The 21,620-nt window shown below is 55.1% G+C and overlaps 1 protein-coding gene across 1 annotated transcript; it reads left to right on the plus strand.

The window, feature by feature from the left end:
* Positions 1 to 1,345: 1,345 nt before the first annotated feature.
* On the plus strand, positions 1,346 to 21,231 carry Frmd8 (FERM domain containing 8). The gene is made up of 11 exons (XM_042676274.1): positions 1,346 to 1,498; positions 1,759 to 1,843; positions 4,695 to 4,862; positions 9,459 to 9,560; positions 9,765 to 9,823; positions 9,959 to 10,125; positions 11,138 to 11,362; positions 12,469 to 12,592; positions 13,725 to 13,868; positions 18,641 to 18,845; positions 19,836 to 21,231. Exons 2-11 carry the CDS (start codon positions 1,759 to 1,761, stop codon positions 19,958 to 19,960), a joined length of 1,404 nt encoding a protein of 467 aa, XP_042532208.1. The 5' UTR covers positions 1,346 to 1,498; the 3' UTR covers positions 19,961 to 21,231.
* Positions 21,232 to 21,620: the final 389 nt, after the last annotated feature.

Raw genomic sequence — 21,620 nt, forward strand, 5'->3', positions numbered from 1 at the left:
ACACTCATTTCCAATAAACTACTCAGGAAAAGCTGGAAGTGGCGCTGTGGCTCAAGTGGTAGAGCACTAGCCTTGAGCAAAAGGAGCTCAGGGGCAGTGCCCAGGCTCAAAGTTCAAGCCCCATGACTGGCAAAAAAATAAAAAAATATTAAAGAGCCGTGAGCGGGTCAGGAACTGCTTTCCTAGCGGGAAATTAGGGCGATGCGACCCCAAGTCCCAGTAGCCTCACTTCCAAGCCCACAGTTGCTCCTGGAGCACTCTCTAGTTCTCCTGGTTTGGGAAGATAGTCTATGAGCTTGTTTTTCTCTCCCTTTTTGCACCTCAGGCACAAGAATACTGGCATTGCCAGGACTTGTTGGTGACGTGACTGGGGGTGGGGGTGGGTTCATGGCCGCCTGTCTAGGCCCCAAGGCCTCTCCTCAGCCTGGGAATACCTCAAGCTGGCTTTGTGTCTGAAGTTGCCAGGGCTCATGTGACTAAATCCTGGAGAAAACAGCATTCCTGACCTGAGGGGGTTTTTGTTCAGTTGGTTGTTGTTTGAGACAGCGTCACTGTATAGCCTCGGCTGACCTGGAACTTGAAATCTTCTACCTCACAGCCCAATTTTGGGGCTTAAAGGTGTGTACTACCCTGCCCAGTCATCTGATCAACATTTCTTTCTTTCCTTCCTTTTGTCGGTTGTGGGGCTTGAACTCGGCCTGGGTGCTGTCCCTGCGCTCTTCAGCTCAAGGTGAGCACTCTACCACTTGAACCTCAGCGCCACTTCGGTTTTCTAGTAGTTCATTGGAGATAAGAGTCCCACGGACTTTCCTGCCTGGGCTGGCTTTGAGCCATGATCCTCAGATCTCAGCCTCCTGAGTAGCTAGGATTACAGGCGTGAACCCCGGCACTGGGCCCACATTTCTTGTTTTCGGTTTGTTTTGTTTTGTGCCACTTGTAGGGCTTGAACTCAGGGACTGGGCGCTGGCACCGAGCTGTGTGGCTCAAAGCTCGCCCTACACCTCTTAAGCCACAGCTCCACTTCTGGTTGTTGTAGTTTGTATTTAATTGGAGATAGTCTCGTGGACTTTCCTGCCCGGGCTGGCTTCGAACCGTGATCCTCAGAGCTGTTTTCTGATAAGAATTACAGGCGTGAGTCACCAGCGCCCGGCTCCGCCACTTCTTCTTATAGGTCAAGGGTCGTGGGGTTGGGTCGTGACGCGTCCAGCGCAGAGGCGGACTCCGGGGAGTCCGGGCATGCGCAACCGCGAGGGGGCGCGGACGCCGGCAGGGCGCGGGCGCGGCGGCCTCGGGCTCCGATTGGCTCCCGCGCTGGGGGAGGCGGGGCCTAGCGTGCCCGGCTTCCTCCTGCGGCGACCTCGGCGGCGGAGCCCCGGCGGGGACTTGGAGTCCGCGGGAGTCCGGGCAGCGGCGGGCGCGACTTGCGGACTGGAGCTGGGGGCGGCAGCAGTCCCGGCGGGGTCCTGGCCCGAGGCGACGGGCTCTGCGACCCTGCGAGGTGAGGACGCCATCCCTCCCTGCCGGACAGGGGCGCGGTGCCCCGCCCGGCCACCCCGCCCGGCAGCCTCGGACCCCCCCCCCCCTCGCCCTGTGACCCCCGCACCAGGCCCGACCCGGCCGGAAGTGGGGCGCGTGGCTTCTCCCGACCCGGTGTCAGCCGCGGGACCCTTTTCCTCCTTGGATGAAAGCTTGAGGATACCCGACCCCCGTCCTCACCCCAGGACCCCCAGTAACTGCTGTTTTTCTCTCCCTGTACAGATGGAGGGGGCAGAAGGTAACGCCGGGCAGCCCGGCTCCGCCGAGCGGTCCCACCGAAGCAGTGTGTCCTCCGTGGGAGCTCGAGGTGGGTCCTGCCCTCCTTTGTGTCTCCTCTCACGCCCCCGAGACTCCCAGCCCTGCCGATGTGCCTCAGACTTGTCTTCTTTTTCATTAAATATAACATGACTAAGAATAAGGTAATCTGGACACGGGTGGCTCCCACCTGTCATCCTGGCTCCTCAGGAAACTGACATCTGGAGGTTTGTAGTGCTAGGCCAACCCTGGATCAAAAAAAAAAAAAGTACCCTAGACTGCATCTACCAAAAATAAAACAGCAAAAAGCAGGGCTAGAGGCATGGCTCAAGTGGTAAGAGTATATAAGCTGAGCAAGTGTGAGGCCCGAATTCAGAATTCAGTATTCCAAACAAAGGAAAAGAAAGAATGTGTGTTCCATGCAGGACAAGCTTAGGAAGAGGACCTGGGCTCTATCACTAGCTTAGTGACCAAGTCGGTATACTTTGTTTTGGGGAGGGGGGCTTGTACTTGGCTTTGAACTCAGGACCCTGTGCTCTGGCTTTGGCTTTTTGTTCAAGGGTGGTATTTCCAGCTTTTTGGTGGTTAATTGGAGATAAGAGTCTCACAAACTTTTCTACCTGGGCTGGCTTGGAACTTCAGATCTCAGCCTCCAGTAGCTAGGATTACAGGCATAACAGGCACCAGTGTCAGGTGAAGTACATGTTCTTTGATGGACATGTCTCAGCTGTGAAGTTAAATGAGAGCACATGAATGAAAAATGACATCTTCACTTTCTTTGTTCCATTTCATTCTCCTAAACAACCCCTTGGCACCTGGGATCATCATTACCTTTATTTTATTGGAAGGCAATTGGGTCCTACAGAGGTTAACTCATAGGCAGCTGAGCCCTGCGGTGATTATGAACTTGCGCCTTTAGTGCTTATTTTCCCTGTCTGTAAAGTTAGTCTGAACCTGTCTCCCTCTCCCTCCCTCTCCCTCCCTCTCCCTCCCTCTCCCTCCCTCTCCCTCCCTCTCCCTCCCTCTCCCTCCCTCTCCCTCCCTCTCCCTCCCTCTCCCTCCCTCCTCCTCTCTCCCCCTCCGTCTCCCTCCCTTTCTCTTCTTTTCCCTTTCTCCCCCTCTCTTCCCTCTCTATCCTCCTCTCTTTCCCCCCTCTTTTTTTTTCTTTTTTTTGGCCAATCCTGGGGCTTGAACTCAGGAACTGGGCACTGTCCCTGAGCTTCTTTTTTTTTTTTTTTGGTCAGTAGTGGGGCTTGAACTCTGGGCCTGGGTGCTGTCCCTCCGCTCTTCAGCTCAAGGCAAGCGCTCTACCACTTGAGCCACAGCACCACTTTCGGTTTTCTTGGAGATAAGAGTCTCACAGACTTTCCTTGGCCAGGCTGGCTTTGAACTGTGATCCTCAGATCTCAGCCTCCTGAGTAGTTAGGATTGCAGGCATGCGCTACCAGCTCCTGAGCTTCTTTTGCTCAAGGCTAGCACTCTACCACTTGATCCACAGTGTCATTTCTGGCTTTTTCTGTTTACATGGTACTGAGGAATCAAACCCCAAGGCAAGCACTCTACCACTAAGCCATATTCCCAGCCCCTGAACCTGTCTCTTAGAGATGATGCTTTCATCTAAGTAGCTGTTGGAGCAGAAAAGACTAGGAGTCTAAAACCCACATTTAGTTATGTTAACTATATACTGTACCCTGCCCTTTCATAGGCCTCATTTAATCCACAGCTACTTTTTTCCCCCTTGTGCTGGTCATGGGAGAACTTAGGGCCTGGGCACTGTACTTGAGCTGTTTTGCTTTCTACCACTTTGAGCCACTGCTCCATCTCATGGCCTTTCTTTCCTGGGCTGGCTTTGACCCATGATCCTCAGATCTCAGCTTCCTGAGTAGCTAGGATTACAGGCATGAGCATCAGCGCGCAGCTTTCCCTGAGCTCAAGGCTACTGGTCTACCACTTTTGTCACAGCTCCACTTCTGTCTTTTTTTGGCTAGTTAACTGGAGATAAGAGTCTCACAGACTTTCTTGCTTAGACTAGGTTCAAATCTCAATCCTCAGATCTCAGCCCCCCTAATTAGTTAGGATTATAGACATCAGCCCCCAGTCACAGCTACTTTTTTTTTTTTTTTTGCCAGTCCTGGGGCTTGAACTGAGGGCCTGGGCACTGTCCCTGAGTCTCTGTGCTCAAGGCTAGCGCTATACCATTTGAGCCACAGTGCCACTTCTGGCCTTTTCTGTGTATGTGGTACTGAGGTCATGCATGCTAGACAAGAACTCTACTACTAAGCCACTTTCCCAGCCCATGGCTACTTTTTTTTTTTTTTAACTGTTATCATAAAGGTAATATACAGAGGGATGACAGTTGCGGAAGTCAGGTAAACAGTACATTTCTTTTTGAACAGTGTCACCCCTTCTTCTTGCTCTCCTAGTTTTTCCTTTCCATTCCCAACCACAAGTTGTACAGTTCATTTTCAACATAGTGTCTAGTGAGTACCACTGCATTGGTTCATTCTTTGTTCCTCATTTCTTTTTTTTTGGGGGGGTCCAGTCGTGGGGTCTGAACTCTGGGCCTGGGCACTGTCCCTCAGCTCTTCAGCTCAAGGCTAGCGCTCTACCACTTGAGCCACAGTGCCACTTCTGGCTTTTTTTCTTTTTGCTTATGTGGTGCTGAGGAATCGAACCCAGGGCCTCATGCATGCAAGGCAAGCGCTGTACCACTGAGCCACCTTCCCAGCCCCTTTGTCCCTCATTTCTGTGTCTAATAGCATTCCTAACAGGGTCTTTGGGGATGTCAGTTTTTCCTCAGTGTAGCCTGCGATGCCTCAAGGGCAGAAAGGGGTGGAGGACGGCTGCTCAGCCTGGCTGTGCCTGCCAGCGGCCCCGGCTGAGCTGCCCGCCCTCCCTTGTAGCTGCTGATGTGCTGGTGTATCTAGCTGATGACACAGTGGTGCCCCTGGCGGTGGAGAACCTTCCTGCGCTCAGTGCCCACGAGCTGCATCGCGCAGTCCGAGAGGTCCTGCAGCTCCCAGACAGCGCCCTGGAGGCCTTCGCGCTCTGGCTCGTCTCCCCTCTGCTGGGTAAGCAGTGGCAGTGAGAGGCCCAGCTTGAGGGAGGTATTAGAAGGGTGCTGACCAACCAGGCCAAAGGGAAGGGCAGCTTCGGAACCTCTGGCGGGAAGTGGCATGTGTGTCCTAGAGTTCCGAGACGATCTGGCTCTTGTGGCTGAAGACCCAGCCTGCCAATCACGTCAGTGATGCTTGGGCCTGGGGCATCCATCAGGAGACGCAGGGGCAGGAGGGCTCACCACACTGCCCTGGCCATGCTTGATGAGCATAACTTCACTGTGTCCCCTGAAGACTGCAGCCCTGAGACCAACCCATGTTAGTGCCAAGCTAGAACCATCATGACAGCCATCGGGCTGAGGTGGGAATAGGATGGTGGCTTATCAGACCTCAGGCAGGGCTACTGGGGTGAACGAGGCCCGTAATGCCACAGGCAGGAAAGGAAGCAAGGAAAGAAATGCCTATGTTGTCATCTGGAGAAGTAACTTGGTGCTGGGCCCAGGCATGTTTTCTGAGCATCAATATTCCCTTTGTGATGGAGGAATGGGGACAAGGACAGGTGACCAGAGGCATTAGGAGGGTGAACAGCCCTGGGCACCCATGGCTCACACCTGTACTCCTAGCTACTCAGGAGGCTGAGATCTGAGGATCATGGTTCAAAGCCAGCCCGGGCAGGAAACTCCGTGAGACTCTTACCTCCAGTAAACCACCAGAAAATCAGAAGTGGGGCTGTGGCTCAAGTGGTAGAGCACCCAGGCCCAGAGTTCAAGCCCCACAACTAACCAAAAGAAAAGAGGGTTGGGGCTGGGAAGGTGGCTCAGTGGTAGAGTGCTTGCCTTGCATGCATGAGGCCCTGGGTTCGATTCCTCAGCACCACATAAGCAAAAAGAAAAAAGCCAGAAGTGGTGCTGTGGCTCAAGTGGTAGAGCGCTAGCCTTGAGCTGAAGAACTGAGGGACAGCGCCAGGCCCCACGACTGGACCAAAATAAATAAAAAGGGTTAACAGGATGGCAGAGTTAGGGCTCCAGTTCCTAGTGACTCCCCCTTCTCCTGAGTCCAGGAGGGACTGGACGTCTACGCTGGAGGCTCTGTCCTCTGGGTAGGAGAGAGGGAGCTCCCAGCATCCTCCACCCCCCTCCTCCTCCTCCCCACCCCACCCAGCTTCCTGTGCAGCTGCCACCCCAGGCTCTCACCCACCCTTTTCCTGCTCATCCAGCTTCCCTGGCCCCCTATCTCTGGCCCCCAGTTCTTCCTTTGGGCTGCTACTCAGGCCTGTGGGCGTGACCAGCTGTGTCTTTAGAAAGCCAGGGGCGGTGGGGTTTAGTGGGTGGCCCTTGCCCTGTCCTTGGGAGGCTCCCAGGGCCAGCAGGAGCCTCCTCTCCCCTCCGCTTCTTCCACTCCCTTCCCACATTCCTGTCCCCCACAGCTGACAACTGAATGGGCTGCTTGTGTGGCTGAGCCCATCCAAGAGGAGGCTAGGCTCAAGCCTCCTGGTTAACACCATGTTGTTCCAGGCTGGCGTGGGAGGTTGCAAGTCCACGCCAGCTTTCCTTGGGGCCCCAGCTCCCCTTGTCTCCTCCCCCGCCCCCCGCAGACAGGGTGAAGCAGAGGCAGAGGTCCCCCGCTGTGGGTGTCCACAAAGCAGGGATGAGGCGCTGTCAGCACGACTGGCCCCTTGTGCCCCACATTTGGGTAGTATTTGGCCTTCTCCATGGAACAGGGCTCCAGGCACTGTCCTTGTCAGGTGACAAGTGGCAGAGTCCTATCTGGAAGTCAAGGATGGTGGAGTCAGCTTAGTCCTGTGGGCTGCTGGGTCTGAGAGTCAAGGCAAGAGACAGGCCGTCCCTGTTCCCAGGCCTGCCTTTCCCCGCTCAGGCTGTGACTGCGGAGGGTGCAGCAGCAAGGAGGTGACGGGGCCCTCCCCCAGCACTCCAGCTCGGTACTTTCCAGTCCAGAGTGCTCACGGGAAGCAAGAGCGTGTGGCCTCCCACAGTCCCTGTCCCTCTGCGGCCTTGGGTTCTCACTGTGAATGATCTTCATGCCCTCCAAAGTCCGAAGAGGGGGCCAAGTTGTCAGGATGACAGGGAAGCCCTTTCTGGAGGAGAGGAAGGCTGGATGGCTGGCCAAAGGGTGGGGCCTGGGATCTAGGTGAGAGAGGAACGCCACGGCACCTCTAGGAAATCTGGATCAGAAATGATGGGGCTTTAAGAAAGGCCTGCAGAAACCGGGCGCCGGTGGCTCACACCTGTAATCCTAGCTACTCAGGAGGCTGAGATCTGAGGATCACAGTTCAAGGCCACCCTGGGCACAAAAGCCTGTGAGCTTCTTATCTCCAGTAAACCACCAGAAAACCAGAAGTGGCGTTATAGCTCAAGTGGTAGAATGCTAGCTTTGAGTTGAAGAGCTGAGGGACAGTGCTCAGGCCCAGAGTTCAAGCCCCATGACCGACCAAAAAAAGAAAAAAAGAAAGGACTGTAGATGCAAGGCCTGCAGGGCAGAGACTGGAGGCCAGGAGGTCCATGTAGAGGCCGTGGCTGCTGTCTGAGGTCAAGGGATCCTAAAGCAAGGTCCAGAGAACAGAGATGAGGACCTTTAGCATCAGGCTGGTAGGACAAGGCAGTTGGTCATCAGTAGGGAGGCGAAGGGCAGGGAAGGAGATCCGGGGCAGAAGCCTGTTGGCAGGCATGGCAGGCATCCTCAGCACACACCTCAGTGCCTTTCTGGGTGAGCTTGGAAACTGCCACCCGCCTCTGCAGGGCAGCGCCGCAGTGGGTCAGAGCCGCTGCGGGAGCCCCTGTTGCTGTGTCTTCCTGCATGACAGCCTGAGCTCGAGGGCCGTGTGTGGAGCACTCCCATCATGTGCTGATCAGTGGCGGGGGCCGTGTCTCGGGATGAGGTGCCATCAGCAGGAGCTGCCCCTTATGTAGTGTTTGGCCTTGTGTGTGCTACTGGGCCCGGAGGAGACACCGCTAGCTCCTGCCACATGGTGAGAAAGAATGTCAGGTAGAGGAAAGCTCCATAAGGAAGCAATTACAGCTGAGCACTGGTGGCTCATGCCTGTAATTCTAGCTACTCAGGAGGCTGAGCTCTGAGGATTGCAATTCAAAGCCAGCCTGGGCAGGAAAGCCCGATAGACTGTCTCCAATTAACTACCAGAAAACCGGGAATGGGGTTGTGGCTCAAGTGGTAGAGCACTAGCCTTGAGTTGAAGAGCTGAGGGACGGTGCCCAGGCCCAGAGTTTAGGCCCCACAACCAAAATAAATAAATAAATAATGCAATTATGGGATAGGAAATGATTTTCTTTTTTTTTTTTTTTTTTTGGTCCGCCATGGGGCTTGAACTCCGGGCCTGGGCGCTGTCCCTCAGCTCTTCAGCTCAAGGCAAGCGCTCTACCATTTGAGCTACAGCGCCACTTCCGGTTTTCTGGTGGTTTATTGGAGATAGGAGTCTCACGGTCTCCTGCCCGGGCTGGCTTTGAACCGCCATCCTCAGATCTCAGCCTCCTGAGTAGCTAGGATTACAGGCGTGAGCCACCAGCGCCCAGCTTGGAAATGATTTTCTTTTTAGCTTTTATGTCAGCTTTATTCTCAGAGTCAACCTGTGTGAGTTAACAAACCCCACGTTGCCAACTGTTGTAGGAATCATATTCCTTCTTACATTTACAGAGTCTCATATTCAGCAATGAGTTCTGGGTTGCAAAAGAGGGTTTACTGCTTGCACCCATCTGTAAGGTATGATAGAAAATCCTGAGGAGGGAGGGCTGGGAATGTGGCTTAGTGGTAGAGCGTTTGCCTAGTATGCGTGAAGCTCTGGCTTCAATTCCTCAGTACCACCTAAAACAGAAAAAGCTGGAAGTGGCACTGAAGCAAAAGAAAATCAGGACAGTGTCCAGGCCCTGAGTTCAAGCCCCAGGACTGGCAAAAGAAAAAGAAAAACAGAAAATCCTGTGGAGGGACTGCTTTAGTAACAGGGCCAGGGTGAATGACCCTGAACTGAGACTTAAGCCAGCCAGCCATGTGAAGATCTGTGACCAAGGCAGGAGGAACAGCATGGGCAAAGGTCCTGAGGTATAGACTCCCTGAGATTACTTGTGCCACTTAAGACAGTGTGAGCGGAGCAGGATGGGATGGAGAGAGGGTAGAGAGGTGGTGGTTTTTGTGGAGTAAGAGGGTCACTGGAGATGGACCTGGGAAGCCCAGGCTCTGCCCCCGCGAGCTACAGCATTCCCCTGAGCCTTCAGGCCCTAGTCACCAGCAGATGGCGACTGGAGGCGGCCAGTGCTGGGTCTTTTGGCTACTTTCCCTCCGCCCCCTTGGGCCGTTCCCCTCTCAGATCCAGCTGGCCCTGGGGAACAAGCTGTGCTGAGCAGGCCCATCCACTTGCTCGGGGCAGCAGCCTAGTTGCTCTGAGCCTCATTTTCTCTGTGGTGAGGTGGAGGGTGGAGTGTGGCCAGGAGAACGCGTGTGAGCCGCTAGAGTCGCTGAGGACACTCCATTCTACTCCGCTGCTGCTGGCCACGACACTGCAACTTGCAGAGGTGGGCAGGGTGGCAGCCCGGTGGGCACCATCAACCCGTTAAAGGTTGCATGATACTTCCTTTCTGCCCACAGAGGTGCAGCTGAAGCCCAGGCATCAGCCGTACAAGCTGGGCCGCCAGTGGCCGGAGCTGCTGCTGCGATTCACTGACGCCCCAGATGACGATGTGGCTACAGGTCCGTGCGGCCGCAGGCCCCAAGCGGGGCTGTGTGTCCCCTCCTGCCTAAGGGGGAGGAGAGACGGGTGGGCTGGGAGGGGCAGCTGCAGAGATGGGCCCTGTGCCCCTGCCTGGGGTCTTTCCAGTCCCGGTAGGCGAGTTGGGGAGCTGGGGTGCGGGCCGTGCCCGGGCGTGCGGCGGTGATCGCAGGCTCTCCCCCCAGATGAGCCATCCCTGCAGTTCCGGAGGAACGTGTTCTTCCCGAAGCGGCGGGAGCTCCAGGTGAGGCCGCGAGTGCAGGGGTGCTGCTACCCACGTCCTGTGTGCCCTCTGTCCCATCTCCCCTTCCCCGAGACCCCTCATCAGGCCTGGCCCTCACCCAGCTGAGCGTTCCTTCCTTGCCATACCGGCCGACAGATGCAGGACGAGGAGGTCCTGCGGCTGCTCTACGAGGAGGCCAAGGGCAATGTGCTGACCGCCCGGTACCCGTGTGACGTTGAGGACTGCGAAGCACTCGGGGCCCTGGTGTGCCGGGTGCAGCTTGGGCCCTACCAGCCTGGCCAGCCCACGGCCTGCGCCCTGAGGTGAGGGCGGGACATCCGGTGGGGACGGTTGCCCCTGCCCATCCTGCTTACCAAGGGTCCTAGGTTGCGGGAGGTGGGCGCAGTCCTGGAGTCAGGCCTCCGTCTCCCCCACACTCACCATGTGGCGCTGGGTGAGTTGCTCCAGCTCTCACAGCCTCCTTTCCCTCTTGTATGATGGGTAGCGGGAGCCAGAGATGAGTGAGGGTGAAGTGAGATCTGAGATGCATCTCAGCCAGAGGGGCCCCATGGCGCCCACAGGTGCAGAGCCTGGGCCCAGCCTCTAGCCAGGGTCCGGAGGGAGCTGGCCTTGTTCTTTGAACTCAAAGTCAGGATTTTCCTGTGCCCAGTAAAAGGCTGGCTGAGTGTGGTGTCTCACGCCGGTACTACAGTGTCAGGCCACTTGAACTAGGTTGTTCTTGTAGCTCAAAACCCAGCCGTCCTGGCCTCCTGGCCTTTTAGGCCTCTCCTGGGCACTTTCTAGCCCTGGAGTTGGCAGGCGTCTAGTAAGATGGGGCCAGAAGCCTCTCCACGGTGGGTGGCACACGGGGGTGCACAGGCTGGTTTGTCTTCTGTCCTGGGCCTGGCAGCCCCTGTATCTGTCACTTCTGCCAGTTCAGAGAAAGTGGCATTTCGCAGTGAGTCCAGGCAGACGAAGTAGGCACAGAGCAGGAAAGGTGATCGTGGGTCACACAGCTGCTTGTGACAGAGCCTGCTTGTCTCCTTCCCCTGGGGACCCACATCCTCTTAATGTTCAGGTCCTCCCTTGGCACTGGCCCCTAAACCCCACGGCCAGAGTGGAGACCGTGGGATCCCTGTTGGAGTATCCTGGGCAGGTGCCACTGCCTTGCCCCTTGTGGCCACTGGAGGGCCCTGGTGCCTTCGGATGTCATGGACATTCCTGTGCCAGGTCACCTGTGGGGCTTTTCCCTCCCCTGCGCGTGTGGCAACCACAGCAGAGCACCTACCTGCACACTCTGCCCAGGCCCCCAGCACCCTCCTTGCTTCCCCTCAGGGAGAAATTGGACTCCTTCCTCCCGTCCCACCTCTGCAAGCGGGGCCGAGGCCTCTTCGCTGTCCTCCGGGGCCGGGAGGCCAAGGCCGGGACGGGCGAGCAAGGCCTGCTGAACGCCTACCGCCAGCTGAAGGAAGCGGACGGCAGCCACAGTGAGCACGCCGCCTCGCTGGGCTCCCACTACCGCGCCTACCTCCTCAAGTGCCACGAGCTGCCCTTCTACGGGTGAGCACACAGCCCTGCGCCACTGCCCCAGCGGGCTGCCAGCCCTGGCCTGAGCTCCTCCCAGTCTTCCCTCTCAGGCCTGCACACCTCCACTGCCACCTGGTCACCACAGCAGCTGACTGTCCCTTCAGCCGGCTCTCATGTGCTGGCTGAGTGCCAGTCCATGCACACTTGGGACCCCTGAGCCTGCCTTGTGGAGCTGGCATTGGTGGGAGGGCCCCGGGGACACCAATGCAGCAGGATTGCCGAGGGAGGTACGAGTAATGCAGAGGATGGTTCAGGCCAGAAACCAATGACACAAGCTGCCTGGTCAGGTTCTGAGCCGCTCTGAGGGAGCCGCTAGGTAGTGCACAGTATAAGGAGGGAGAAGGGTCTAGTCTGTGCCCTGCCAGAGAAAGTTGCTTTCAAGCTGATTTCCAGTGGCTCACGCCTGTAATCCTAGCTACTCAGAAGGCTGAAATCTGAGGATCATGGTTCGAAGCCAGCCTAGACAGGAAAGTCCGTAAGACTGATCTTCAATTAACCACCAGATGACCGGAAGTGGCTCTATGGCTTAAGTGATAGAGCGCTAGCCTTGAGCTGAAGAGCTGAGGGACAGCGCCCAGGCCGAGTTCAGGCCCCACGACCAGACCCAAAAAAAAAAATTTAGTCAAGCGGGAACGGTGGAGGAAGTGCCACAGGAGAGGAGAGGATATGGCCAGCAGAAAAGAAGGCAGTGACTGAGTCACATGGCACCCAACCATCACATCTAGAAGAAGGCGGCAGGGCTCCGTGGCCTGGCCACCTCCATCAGCCTCACCTGCCCAAGGCCCAGGCTCCTTGCCAGCCCCGAATGCCACTTGCTTTGCCCCCCTGCCTGGTCCCTGCTCTTCCCCTCTGCCTGCAGGGCCCGCCCTGCTCTGTGCCATCCTGTTCCCGTCATGCGCCACGAGTCACATGGCACTGACCTGCAGAGCTGCTTCTTCCTCCTCAGATTTTCCCTTCCCTGGAGTAGGTTTCTGTCCAACCTTCAGTTGTCCAAACAGCTTCAATTTCTGGGGGCCCCAGAGCAGGCCCCCTGACTGTGCCAGGTGCTGGAGGGGTGGCTCACCCGAGTCCCCCCCCAGGTGTGCCTTCTTCCACGGTGAGATCGACAAGCCAGCCCAGGGCTTTCTGCATCGGGGTGGACGCAAGCCAGTGACGGTGGCCATCAGCCTGGAGGGGGTGCACGTCATCGACAGCAGGGAGAAGGTACCACCTGCTGCTCTGCTGCCAGGGCGGGGCCTGAGGCACCCTTGGCAGGGCGGGGAGGGAGGACAGACAAGTAGACTGTGTAGGAGTGCCCTGCCTCCATCTGAGTGCCCCTGGGGTCCCGCTCTGTACATCCTGAGGACTTCCTGCGGTCTGCTCTGTGTCGTCTTTGCTGTCTGGCTGGTGGGGTTGGGCAAGGTGTGGAGGCTGCACTTGGGAACCCCACTGCTGAGTGGAGGGAGTCTGGCAGCACCTGGCTGCTTTGCATGGCTGGGAGCCTCCCCGGAGGGTCTAAAGGAGCTGGGCTTCTCTCTTTAACAATACTTGAAGGAGGAGCTGGAAGCTGATGGCTCACGCCTGTAATCCTGTCTAATCAGGAGGCTGAGATCTGAGGGTCACAGTTCTAGTCAGCCCAGGCAGGAAAGTCCATGAGACTTTTTTTTTTTTTGGTTGGTTGTGGGACCTGAACTCGGCCTGGGCGCTATCCCTCAGCTCTTCAGCTCAAGGCTAGCGCTCTACCATTTGAGCCACAGTGCCACTTCCAGCTTTTTCTGCTTATGTGGTGCTGAGGAATCCAACCCAGGGTTTCATGCATGCAAGGCAAGCGCTCTACCACTGAGCCACCTTCCCAGTCCCTCCATGAGACTCTTATCTCCAATTAATTACCAAAAAACTGGGAGTAGAGCTGTGGCTCAAAGTGGTAGAACACTAGCCTTGAGTACAAAAAGCTCAGGGAGCGCCCAGGCCCAGAGTTCAGGCCGCACGACTGGACCCAAAAAAAAAAAAAAAGCTCAGGGACAGGGGCTGGGAAGATGGCTCAGTTGTAGAGTGCTTGTCTTGCATGTAGGAGGCCCTGGGTTCAATTCCTCAGCACCACATAAGCAGAAAAAGCCAGAAGTGGTGCTGTGCTCAACTGATAGAGTGTGAGCGTTGAGCTGAAAAGCTCAGGGACAGCGCCTAGGCCCAAAGTTCAGGCCCCATGACCAGCCAAAAAAAAAAAAAAGATATATGAAGGAATTAGACTCAGTCTAGAGAGGCAAAGACCCAAATGGTCCCATCCTAGTGGAGCCCAATGGGACAGGGAACAGCCCTGGCCAGGGGCCCACGCCTTGCTCTGTCCTCTGCTGGCCAGCATGTCCTGCTGGGCCTGCACTTCCAGGAGCTGTCGTGGGACCACACTTCCCCTGAGGAGGAAGAGCCCATCCTGTGGCTGGAGTTCGATGGCGACAGTGAGGGCATGCCTGTCAACAAGCTGCTCAGGATCTACTCCAAGCAGGTAATGGTGGTGTCACCTGTTCCTGGAGAGGGCGGCTCTGGCCCAGCGCCCTGGCAGGCTCCAGACTGTCTGGGAGGGCAGCGTGTTGCCCAGGGCTGTGTGGGCAGTGGCACTGTCTTCTCAGATGCGGGCAGGTAGAGAAGGGTAGAAGCCCTCAGGGTCTGTGTTTGGATCCATTCATTCTACCCTTCCCCGTGCCCTTCCCTTCTGCTATAGTCATATCCAAGCCATCCCTACAGCAAGTCCTCCCCGCACAAAGACTAGTTCCAGACAGGCCTATCTCCAAAACCACGTTGCTGAGGCTCAAGTGGTCGAGCACCAGGCTTGAGCTGTACTGGCACAAAATACCCCTCATTCTTTCTGTGGTCGTCCAAAAATTTGGAAATAACACAGATGTTCACTACTTGGTAACTAGACACACAAATTGTAAGCCAAGCCGATGATAGTTCACATCTGTAATCCTAGCTATTCAGGAAGCTGAGATCTGAGGAAGCCAGCCCAGGCAGGAAAAGTATATGAGACCATTCCCTCTAATTATCCAGCTGGAAGTGGAACTGTGTTTCAAGTAGTACAGCGCCAATCTTGAGTGAAAAAGCTAAGGGACAGCACTGACGCCCTGAGGTCAAGACCCAGTACCAACACACCAACACACATACACACACACATGTTCAACCTTTGAGTGTGCACAATGTATGCATCCTTCGAAACTGGCTTTTCAGTAAACAACATGCTTTTGAGATTCATCTATATCTTATGGTAAATCTATTCGTTCCCATTTTTCTTTTTTCTCGGTTTTGGGAACCAAATCCAGGGCCTCAACCAATGCTAACCCTATGGTCCACCTCTAGGCCATACTCAGCCCCAGTTCCTTCCCTTTTTATGTCCGTACACAAAAATAGTACAGCCATTCACCTGCAGGAAAGAGCTGGGAATAGAACCAGGGCCTTGCAGCCCTGACTTCACCCATTGAAGAGTATTTGGGTTGTTTTGATGTTTACCAGTAAAGCTGTTTTGTGCACATAAATCTTTTTTGGCCTCACATAAAAACAGGCGTGAGCACCTGGCTCACGGCTGTAATTCTGGCTATTCAAAACACTGCTGGGGCTGGGAAGGTGGCTCAGTGGTAGAGTGCATGAGGCCCTGGGTCCAATTCCTCAGCACCACATAACAGAGAAAACAGGAAGTGGCACTGTGGCTCAAGTGGTAGAGCACTTGCCTTGAGCTGAAGAGCTGAGGGACAGTGGCTGGGCCCAGAGTTCAAGGCCCCTGACAAACAAAAACAAAAACTAGATACTAGCTGGGCGCCAGTGGCTCACGCCTGTAATCCTAGCTACTCAGGAGGCTGAGATCTGAGGATCACAGTTCAAAGCCAGACTGGGCAAGAAAGTCCATGAAACTCTTATCTCCAATAAACCACTAGAAGACTGGAAGTGGCGCTGTAGCTCAAGTGGTAGAGCGCTAGCCTTGAGCTGAAGAGCTGAGGGACAGCGCTCAGGCCCAGAGTTCAAGCCCCACAACCGACAAGAAAAACAAAAAACAAGATACTGCTATCCAGAGGATTATGATTGGAAGCTAGCCTGAACAGAAAATAGGATCCATAAGACTCTTATCTCTAAAATTAGGCAAAAAAACAGGGCTGCAGCATGGCTCAGGTGGTAGAGCAGAAACAAGCACTGATACAACAGCGGCTACACAGCACAGATGGCTGGTTGTCAGGAGCACTGCCGCGCTCTTGGTGCTGCTCCACAGTGGCCGGCATGTTGGCGGCATCCCTCAGCCATGTTAGTGTTTGACATTTTAGTAATGTATGGTAGAATGTTATTGCGATTTTAATTTATATTTTCATAATGAGTAATGTGAATTATTTTTTCATGTGCTTATTAATTGCTATCCTCTGATCTCTTTGTGCAGCTTGGGTTCAAATCATTTACCTGTCCATTTTTTAAACTGGATTTGTTTTCTTTTCTTTTCTTTTTTTTTTTTTTTTTTTTGGTGGAGGTCAGTCCTGGGGTTTGAAATCAAGGCCTTGAGCTCTGGTTTGGTTTGCTTGCTCACAGCTGGTGCTTTCCCACTGAGCCATACCACATTCCAAGTTTTTGCTGGTTACTGGGGCATGGAGTCTTAACATTTTTACTGGCCTGGGTCAGCTTCAGACTTTGATCCTCTGCTACTGAGTAGCTAAGATTATAGTTTTGGTTTATTTTTGTTGTTGTTTGTTTTTTGTTTTTGTGCCAGTCCTGGAGCTTGAACTCAGGTCCTGGGCACTGTCCCTGAGCTTTTTTTGCTCTAGGCTAGAACTCTACCACTTGAGCCATAGCACCACTTCCAGGTTTTTCTATATATGTGGTACTGAGGAACCGAGCCCAGAGCTTGATGTATTCTAGGCAAGCTCTCTACCACTAAGCCACATACCCAGCCCTTAGGATTATAGGTGTGAGCCACTGGTACCCAGCTCCAAGTTATAGGGCTTGAACTCAGGGCTTGGGCACTATCCCTGAGCTCTTTTTGCTCAAGGCTAGTGCTCTACTACTTTGAGCCACAACTCTACTCCTGGTTTTCTAGTGGTTAATTGGAGGTAAGAGTCTCATGGACTTTACTACCCTGGCTGGCTTTGAACCGAGATCCTCAGAGCTCAGCCTCCTGAGTAGCTAGGTGTGAGCTAGCACCCAGCCTCCAAGTTTGTTTGTTTTTGTTTTTTTGCCAGTCTTGGGACTTGAACTCAGGGTCTGGGCGCTCTCCCTAAGCTTCTTTTGCTCAAGGCTTGTGCTCCACCACTTTGACCCACAGCTCCCCTTCCAATTTTTAGATGGTTAATTAGAGATGGTGGTCAAGTGGCACTGTGGCTTCAGGTGATAGATCCCTACCATTAAGAACCCGATTGAGGGCTGGGAAGGTGGCTCAGTGGTAGAGCGCTTGCCTTGCATGCACGAGGCCCTGGGTTCGATTCCTCAGCACCACATAAGCAGAAAAAGCTGGAAGTGGCGCTGTGGCTCAAGTGCTAGAGTGCTAACCTTAAGCTGAAAAGCTGAGGGACAGTGCCCAGGCCCAGAGTTCAGGTCCCACGACCAGCAAAAAAAAGAACCCGGTCGAGGGGCTGGGAAGGTGGCTCATTAGTAGAGCACTTGCCTTGCATGCCTGAGGCCCTGGGTTCGATTCCTCAGCACCACATAAGCAAAAAGAAAAAAGCCAGAAGTAGTGCTGTGGCTCAAGTGGTAGAGTGTTAGCCTTGAGCTGAAGAGCTGAGGGACAGCACCCAGGCCCAGAGTTCAGGCCCCACGACTGGACCCCCCCCAAAAAAAAAAAAAAAAAAAACCAGGTCGGGCTGGGAAAGTGTCTTAGTGGTAGAGTGCTTGCCTAGCATGCATGCATTAGGCCCTGGGTTCAATTCCTCAGCACCACATAAGCAGAAAAAGCTGGGAGGGGTGGCTCAAGTGGTAAAGCGCTATCCTTGAGCTGAAGAGCTGAGGGATGGCGCCCAGACCCAGAGTTCAGGTCCCACGACTGCCAAAAAAAAAAAAAAAAACCCAGGTCATGAATGCAAGCCTAGTGCCCTCCCCACACACAAAAAATAATAATTTAAAAGGCCTGTAATTAATTCCAGTATTTTGGAAGCAGACATCAGAAGGATTGTGGTTTGAGACTAGCTGGGCAAAAGTTAGGGAAACTCCATCTCACAATAAAAAAAACAAGGGACTGGAGAGCATCCCTCAAGTGGTAGAGTGCTTTAAGTTCCATCCTTACTACTACACACACACCAAAAGGGAGGGAAGGAGGGAGAAAGGCGTTGCTTTGTCCTGTGGCAGGACATGTTGAGAAGGGGCTGAGCAGATGCTTCCAATCTGCCCGTGCCCCTAGGAAAGCTGGGGCAGAAGTGCACATCTGTCCTTGGTCGGGTTGAGAAAATTCCTCTGGCAATCCTAGCTAGCAATCCTGCAGTTTTGTGAATGTCTCACCGCCGGGTTCTGAGTGGGGTTTTGTGAATGGGTTTTGTGAATGGAAGCTGCAGTGTGTTGATCTCCCTGGAAAGCAGCGGGCTGTGCTCAAGCCTGCGCGGGGGGCTCTGAGGGCTTTCCCACTCTGCGCTTGCTGCCTCTGGTCACCAGCCAGGGACATGGAATAGGAAGGGGCAGAAGACCTCGCTAGCTCATTTCCTTCAGGCCAAATATATTCCCAGCCCACCTCCTCCTCCCCTCTCTCCTCCTCCCCTTCCCCCGCCCCACTGGCTGCTGCCTAGGCATCAGGCCACAGGAGATGAGCTGGGACTGGAGCAATGTCCATAGAGCCACCACCACCAGGCAATGACAGTTCTGCCGCTCAGTGAGCAGGAGTGCGTGCGGGCCTGACGGTCCCGGCATTTCTACTTCTCTGCTCCTGACAAGGGACACCACCCTGGAGAGCTTCCCTGACTCCTTCCATGCCCTCGGCCCTCCACCATGCCCGCGGTGCCCCCAGACATCCGGCCACTTCACCCGTTAAGTCAATATGAGTCCACCATGTTGGAGTGTCATGTTAGAGGAATGTGTGCACAGGAGCCCCGCCCCTGCTGATGACGTCACTCTCCTCAGACCCCCGCCCCCCCCACCTCTCCCTCCCCCACCTCTGTAACAGCTTGGCTTCTAGAGGCCCAACTGGGCTTCCCTGTCCACCCCAGCCTTTCCCAGGCTGCGCCTTCTGACTACTAGAATGTTCTTTCCTTCCTTGGAACCATGGGCACCAGAAGGCGGAGCCAGAGCCATGGCTCACCCCGTGGCCTCCTCCCCCCTGCCCCCCAGGCTGAGCTGATGAGCGGCCTCATCGAGTACTGCATCGAGCTGAGCCAGGCCGCAGAGCCCGCTGCTCCCCAGGACAGTGCGTGTGGCCCCCACTCGGCCTCCAGCCCTGCCCCGCCGGCCGCCCAGCGCCCCAAGCTACGGAGGCAGGGCAGTGTGGTGTGCAGCCGGATCCAGCATCTCTCCACCATTGACTACGTGGAAGAGGGTGAGCCACCATGCATGGGTACACGTGGCAGGTCCAGACCGGGTCAGCCCCCTCTGAGCCCAGCGGGCCTTTCCCAGCCCCCTCTCTCTCTGCTGCCTCCACAAGCATGCACCTTGCTTGCAGCACCTCTCAGAATGTGACAGACTGGAGCCATACAGTGCTTATTTAAGGCGCCGGTATACATATAAGTTTAGAATTCTCTAAATTTTACCAAAGGGTTTGGCTTTTTCACTGTAGGCTGACACTGCCACTTGAACCACAGCGCCACTTTCAGCTTTTTGTTTATGTGGTGTTGAGGAATTGAACCCAGGGCCTCATGCATGCGAGGCAAGCACTCTACCACTGAGCCACCTTCCCAGCCCCCTTTTAGGTTTTTGTGCGTGCTCAGGTTTGAACTCAGGGTTCTGCTTGCTTGGCCATCACCCTGTCACGAGCTACACCTCCAGTCTAGCTTTATGCTGGTTTGAGTTTTTTGTGATCCTTGCTGGGCACTGGTGGCTTATGCCTGCAATCCCAGCTCCTCAGGAGGCTGAGATCTGAGGACTGGGATTTGAAGCCAATTTAGGCAGGAAAGAGGAAAGACTCATCTCCAATTAACCACCAAGAAAGGTGGAAGGGGAGCTCTGGTTCAAGTGGTAGAACTCTAACCTAGAATGAAAAAATCTAAGGGACTCCCTGAGTTTAAGCCTCAGGACCAGCACAAAAAAGAAAAGAATCCTGTGTCCCGCTGGATCTATCTCCTGAGTAGCTGCAATTATAGGCGTGAGCCACTGGTGCTATATCTAAAGTTCCTCGGCTGCCCTACAGCCCCACGGTACACTGGTAGAGGAGTCTGGTGGGAGACAGGCGGGAAGGCAGCCAGGTCTGAAGTGAGCGCTGGGTCCAAATAGGCCCTGGAAGGACCTCCCACCTGAGCCAGAGCCCCGGCTCCTGGGGCCTTGCAGCCCCACTCGGGCCTCTCCCCAGCATGTTTCTCTCTCTGCCTCGCAGGCAAGGGGATCAAGCGGGTGAAGCCGAAGCGCACCACGTCCTTCTTCAGCCGGCAGCTGTCCCTGGGCCAGGGCAGCTACACTGTGGTGCAGCCCTCCGACAGCCTGGAGCAGAGCTCAGGATGAGTGTGCTTCTGCACCTGGCCCGCCGTCCTCCCAGGCAGGGGCCGGGCTGGGTTAGGCTGAAATTAGGCTGTGCACGTGGTCCGTGAGTACTTGAGAACATGGAGGGGTGGGCACAGGCCCCTCTGCAGTCCGTCCTCCTGTCCCCGCTGCCCCTACTGACCAACACGATGCCCATCTGGAGGTGATCGCCCCTGCCGCCGGTGGCAGGGGCCTGGCTCACATCTCGGGCTGTGGGGTCCTGTGTGCCTTTGCTCTTCTGGACTCTGGTCAGCACGTCTTGCATTCCTTCTGCCGGCATTCCACCTACCTTGCTCTCAGGAGGACTGGCCCCTGGCCTGAGCTATGCGGAAACAGCACTGCCCCCCCCCCCCCAATGTCTAGGACTCCACCCCGTTCTGCAGGCCAGACACACTGAGCAGACAAGGTTCCTTTTGTCTGCCTTTGGTGTCATGCCCATGTTGGGAGGTGGCTGTCTTGGGGACCAGTAGACACCCCCCCATTTCACACTGGATGATCCTGAAAAGCCCCTGTTACTGCCCAAGAGGCTCCCCTCAGTCTGTGCACCCCCAAATGACCCTTGCCCCACGTGTTGGGTCTGGTTTGGGTTTGTGCATCTGCTTTTGCTTGGTGAGTTCTGTGACCTCTGGCCACTCAAGGACAGACTTGTTTAACTTAGAGGCACAGACACTCCGGTGACACGGGTCAGTTGTGTGGTGACAGGAGCTCGTCCCTTCCCTCCAAGGACACGAGCAAGGTGGCTTGGATGGGGTGCCCAGCCTTGACTGTCCCCAGCTGCTGGGTCCGAGAGGAGGGCCTTCCGGGCCCTGGGCCTTTCATCTTCCCCCGGCCTTGGTACCTGGTCAGGTGGGTTTGTCTTCTGGCGGCAGGGCCTGTTTGTCCCAGTGTGAGTGGGAAGAAGTGGTCAGGGTGTGTCCTCTAGAAGAGTCTGGGCTTCTTAACTCCCCACATGGAGTTGCTGGGACCTCTCTGAGCTGCCAGCCCCCGCTCCTGGCTTCTTCTAGACTTCTTGGGCCCACTGATTGTTGACTTGGTGCATTCCTATCTGATGGGCCCACAGCATGTGGGGTGTGGTTGATGTGTGTATGTGCACAAATGACGTGTTTCCACTCTCCAGCCCCTTCGGGGGTTTTCTATGCACCCACTGTGCCTTAACCTTCTCTGTCTGCTCTTTGGGACAAGGCAGTATTTTACTAAATGTCCTTGAATGTTCTTTTGTATCATGTGACTTATTAATAAAATCCGTTTCAGATAAACTTTGGCATGGTTTATACTAAATAACCAAGGGTGTGCTACTCCCAGCTGCTGAGGATTTCACTATAGGTGAGTGTGTATGTGGGTGTATGCACGCACACACACACACATGCCAGTCCTGGGGCTTGAACTCAGTCCTGGGTGCTGTCCATGAACTCTCTTTGCTCAATGCTAGTGCTGTACCACCTGAGCCACAGCTTCATTTCCAGCTTTTTGGGGTCATTAATTGAAGATAAGAATCTCACAGTTTACTGCCTGGGCTAGCTGTGAACCATAGTCCTCAGCTTTCTGAACAGCTGAGATTCCAGGGATAAGCCAGTGGTACCCAGCTTTATAGTGTGTGTGTGTGTGTGTGGTGTGTGTGTGTGTGTGTGTGTGTGTGTGTGTG

The sequence above is a fragment of the Dipodomys spectabilis genome, unplaced genomic scaffold, assembly GCF_019054845.1.
Source record: "Dipodomys spectabilis isolate Male_0828 unplaced genomic scaffold, ASM1905484v1 ptg000030l, whole genome shotgun sequence".
Classification (NCBI taxonomy): Eukaryota; Metazoa; Chordata; class Mammalia; order Rodentia; family Heteromyidae; genus Dipodomys; species Dipodomys spectabilis.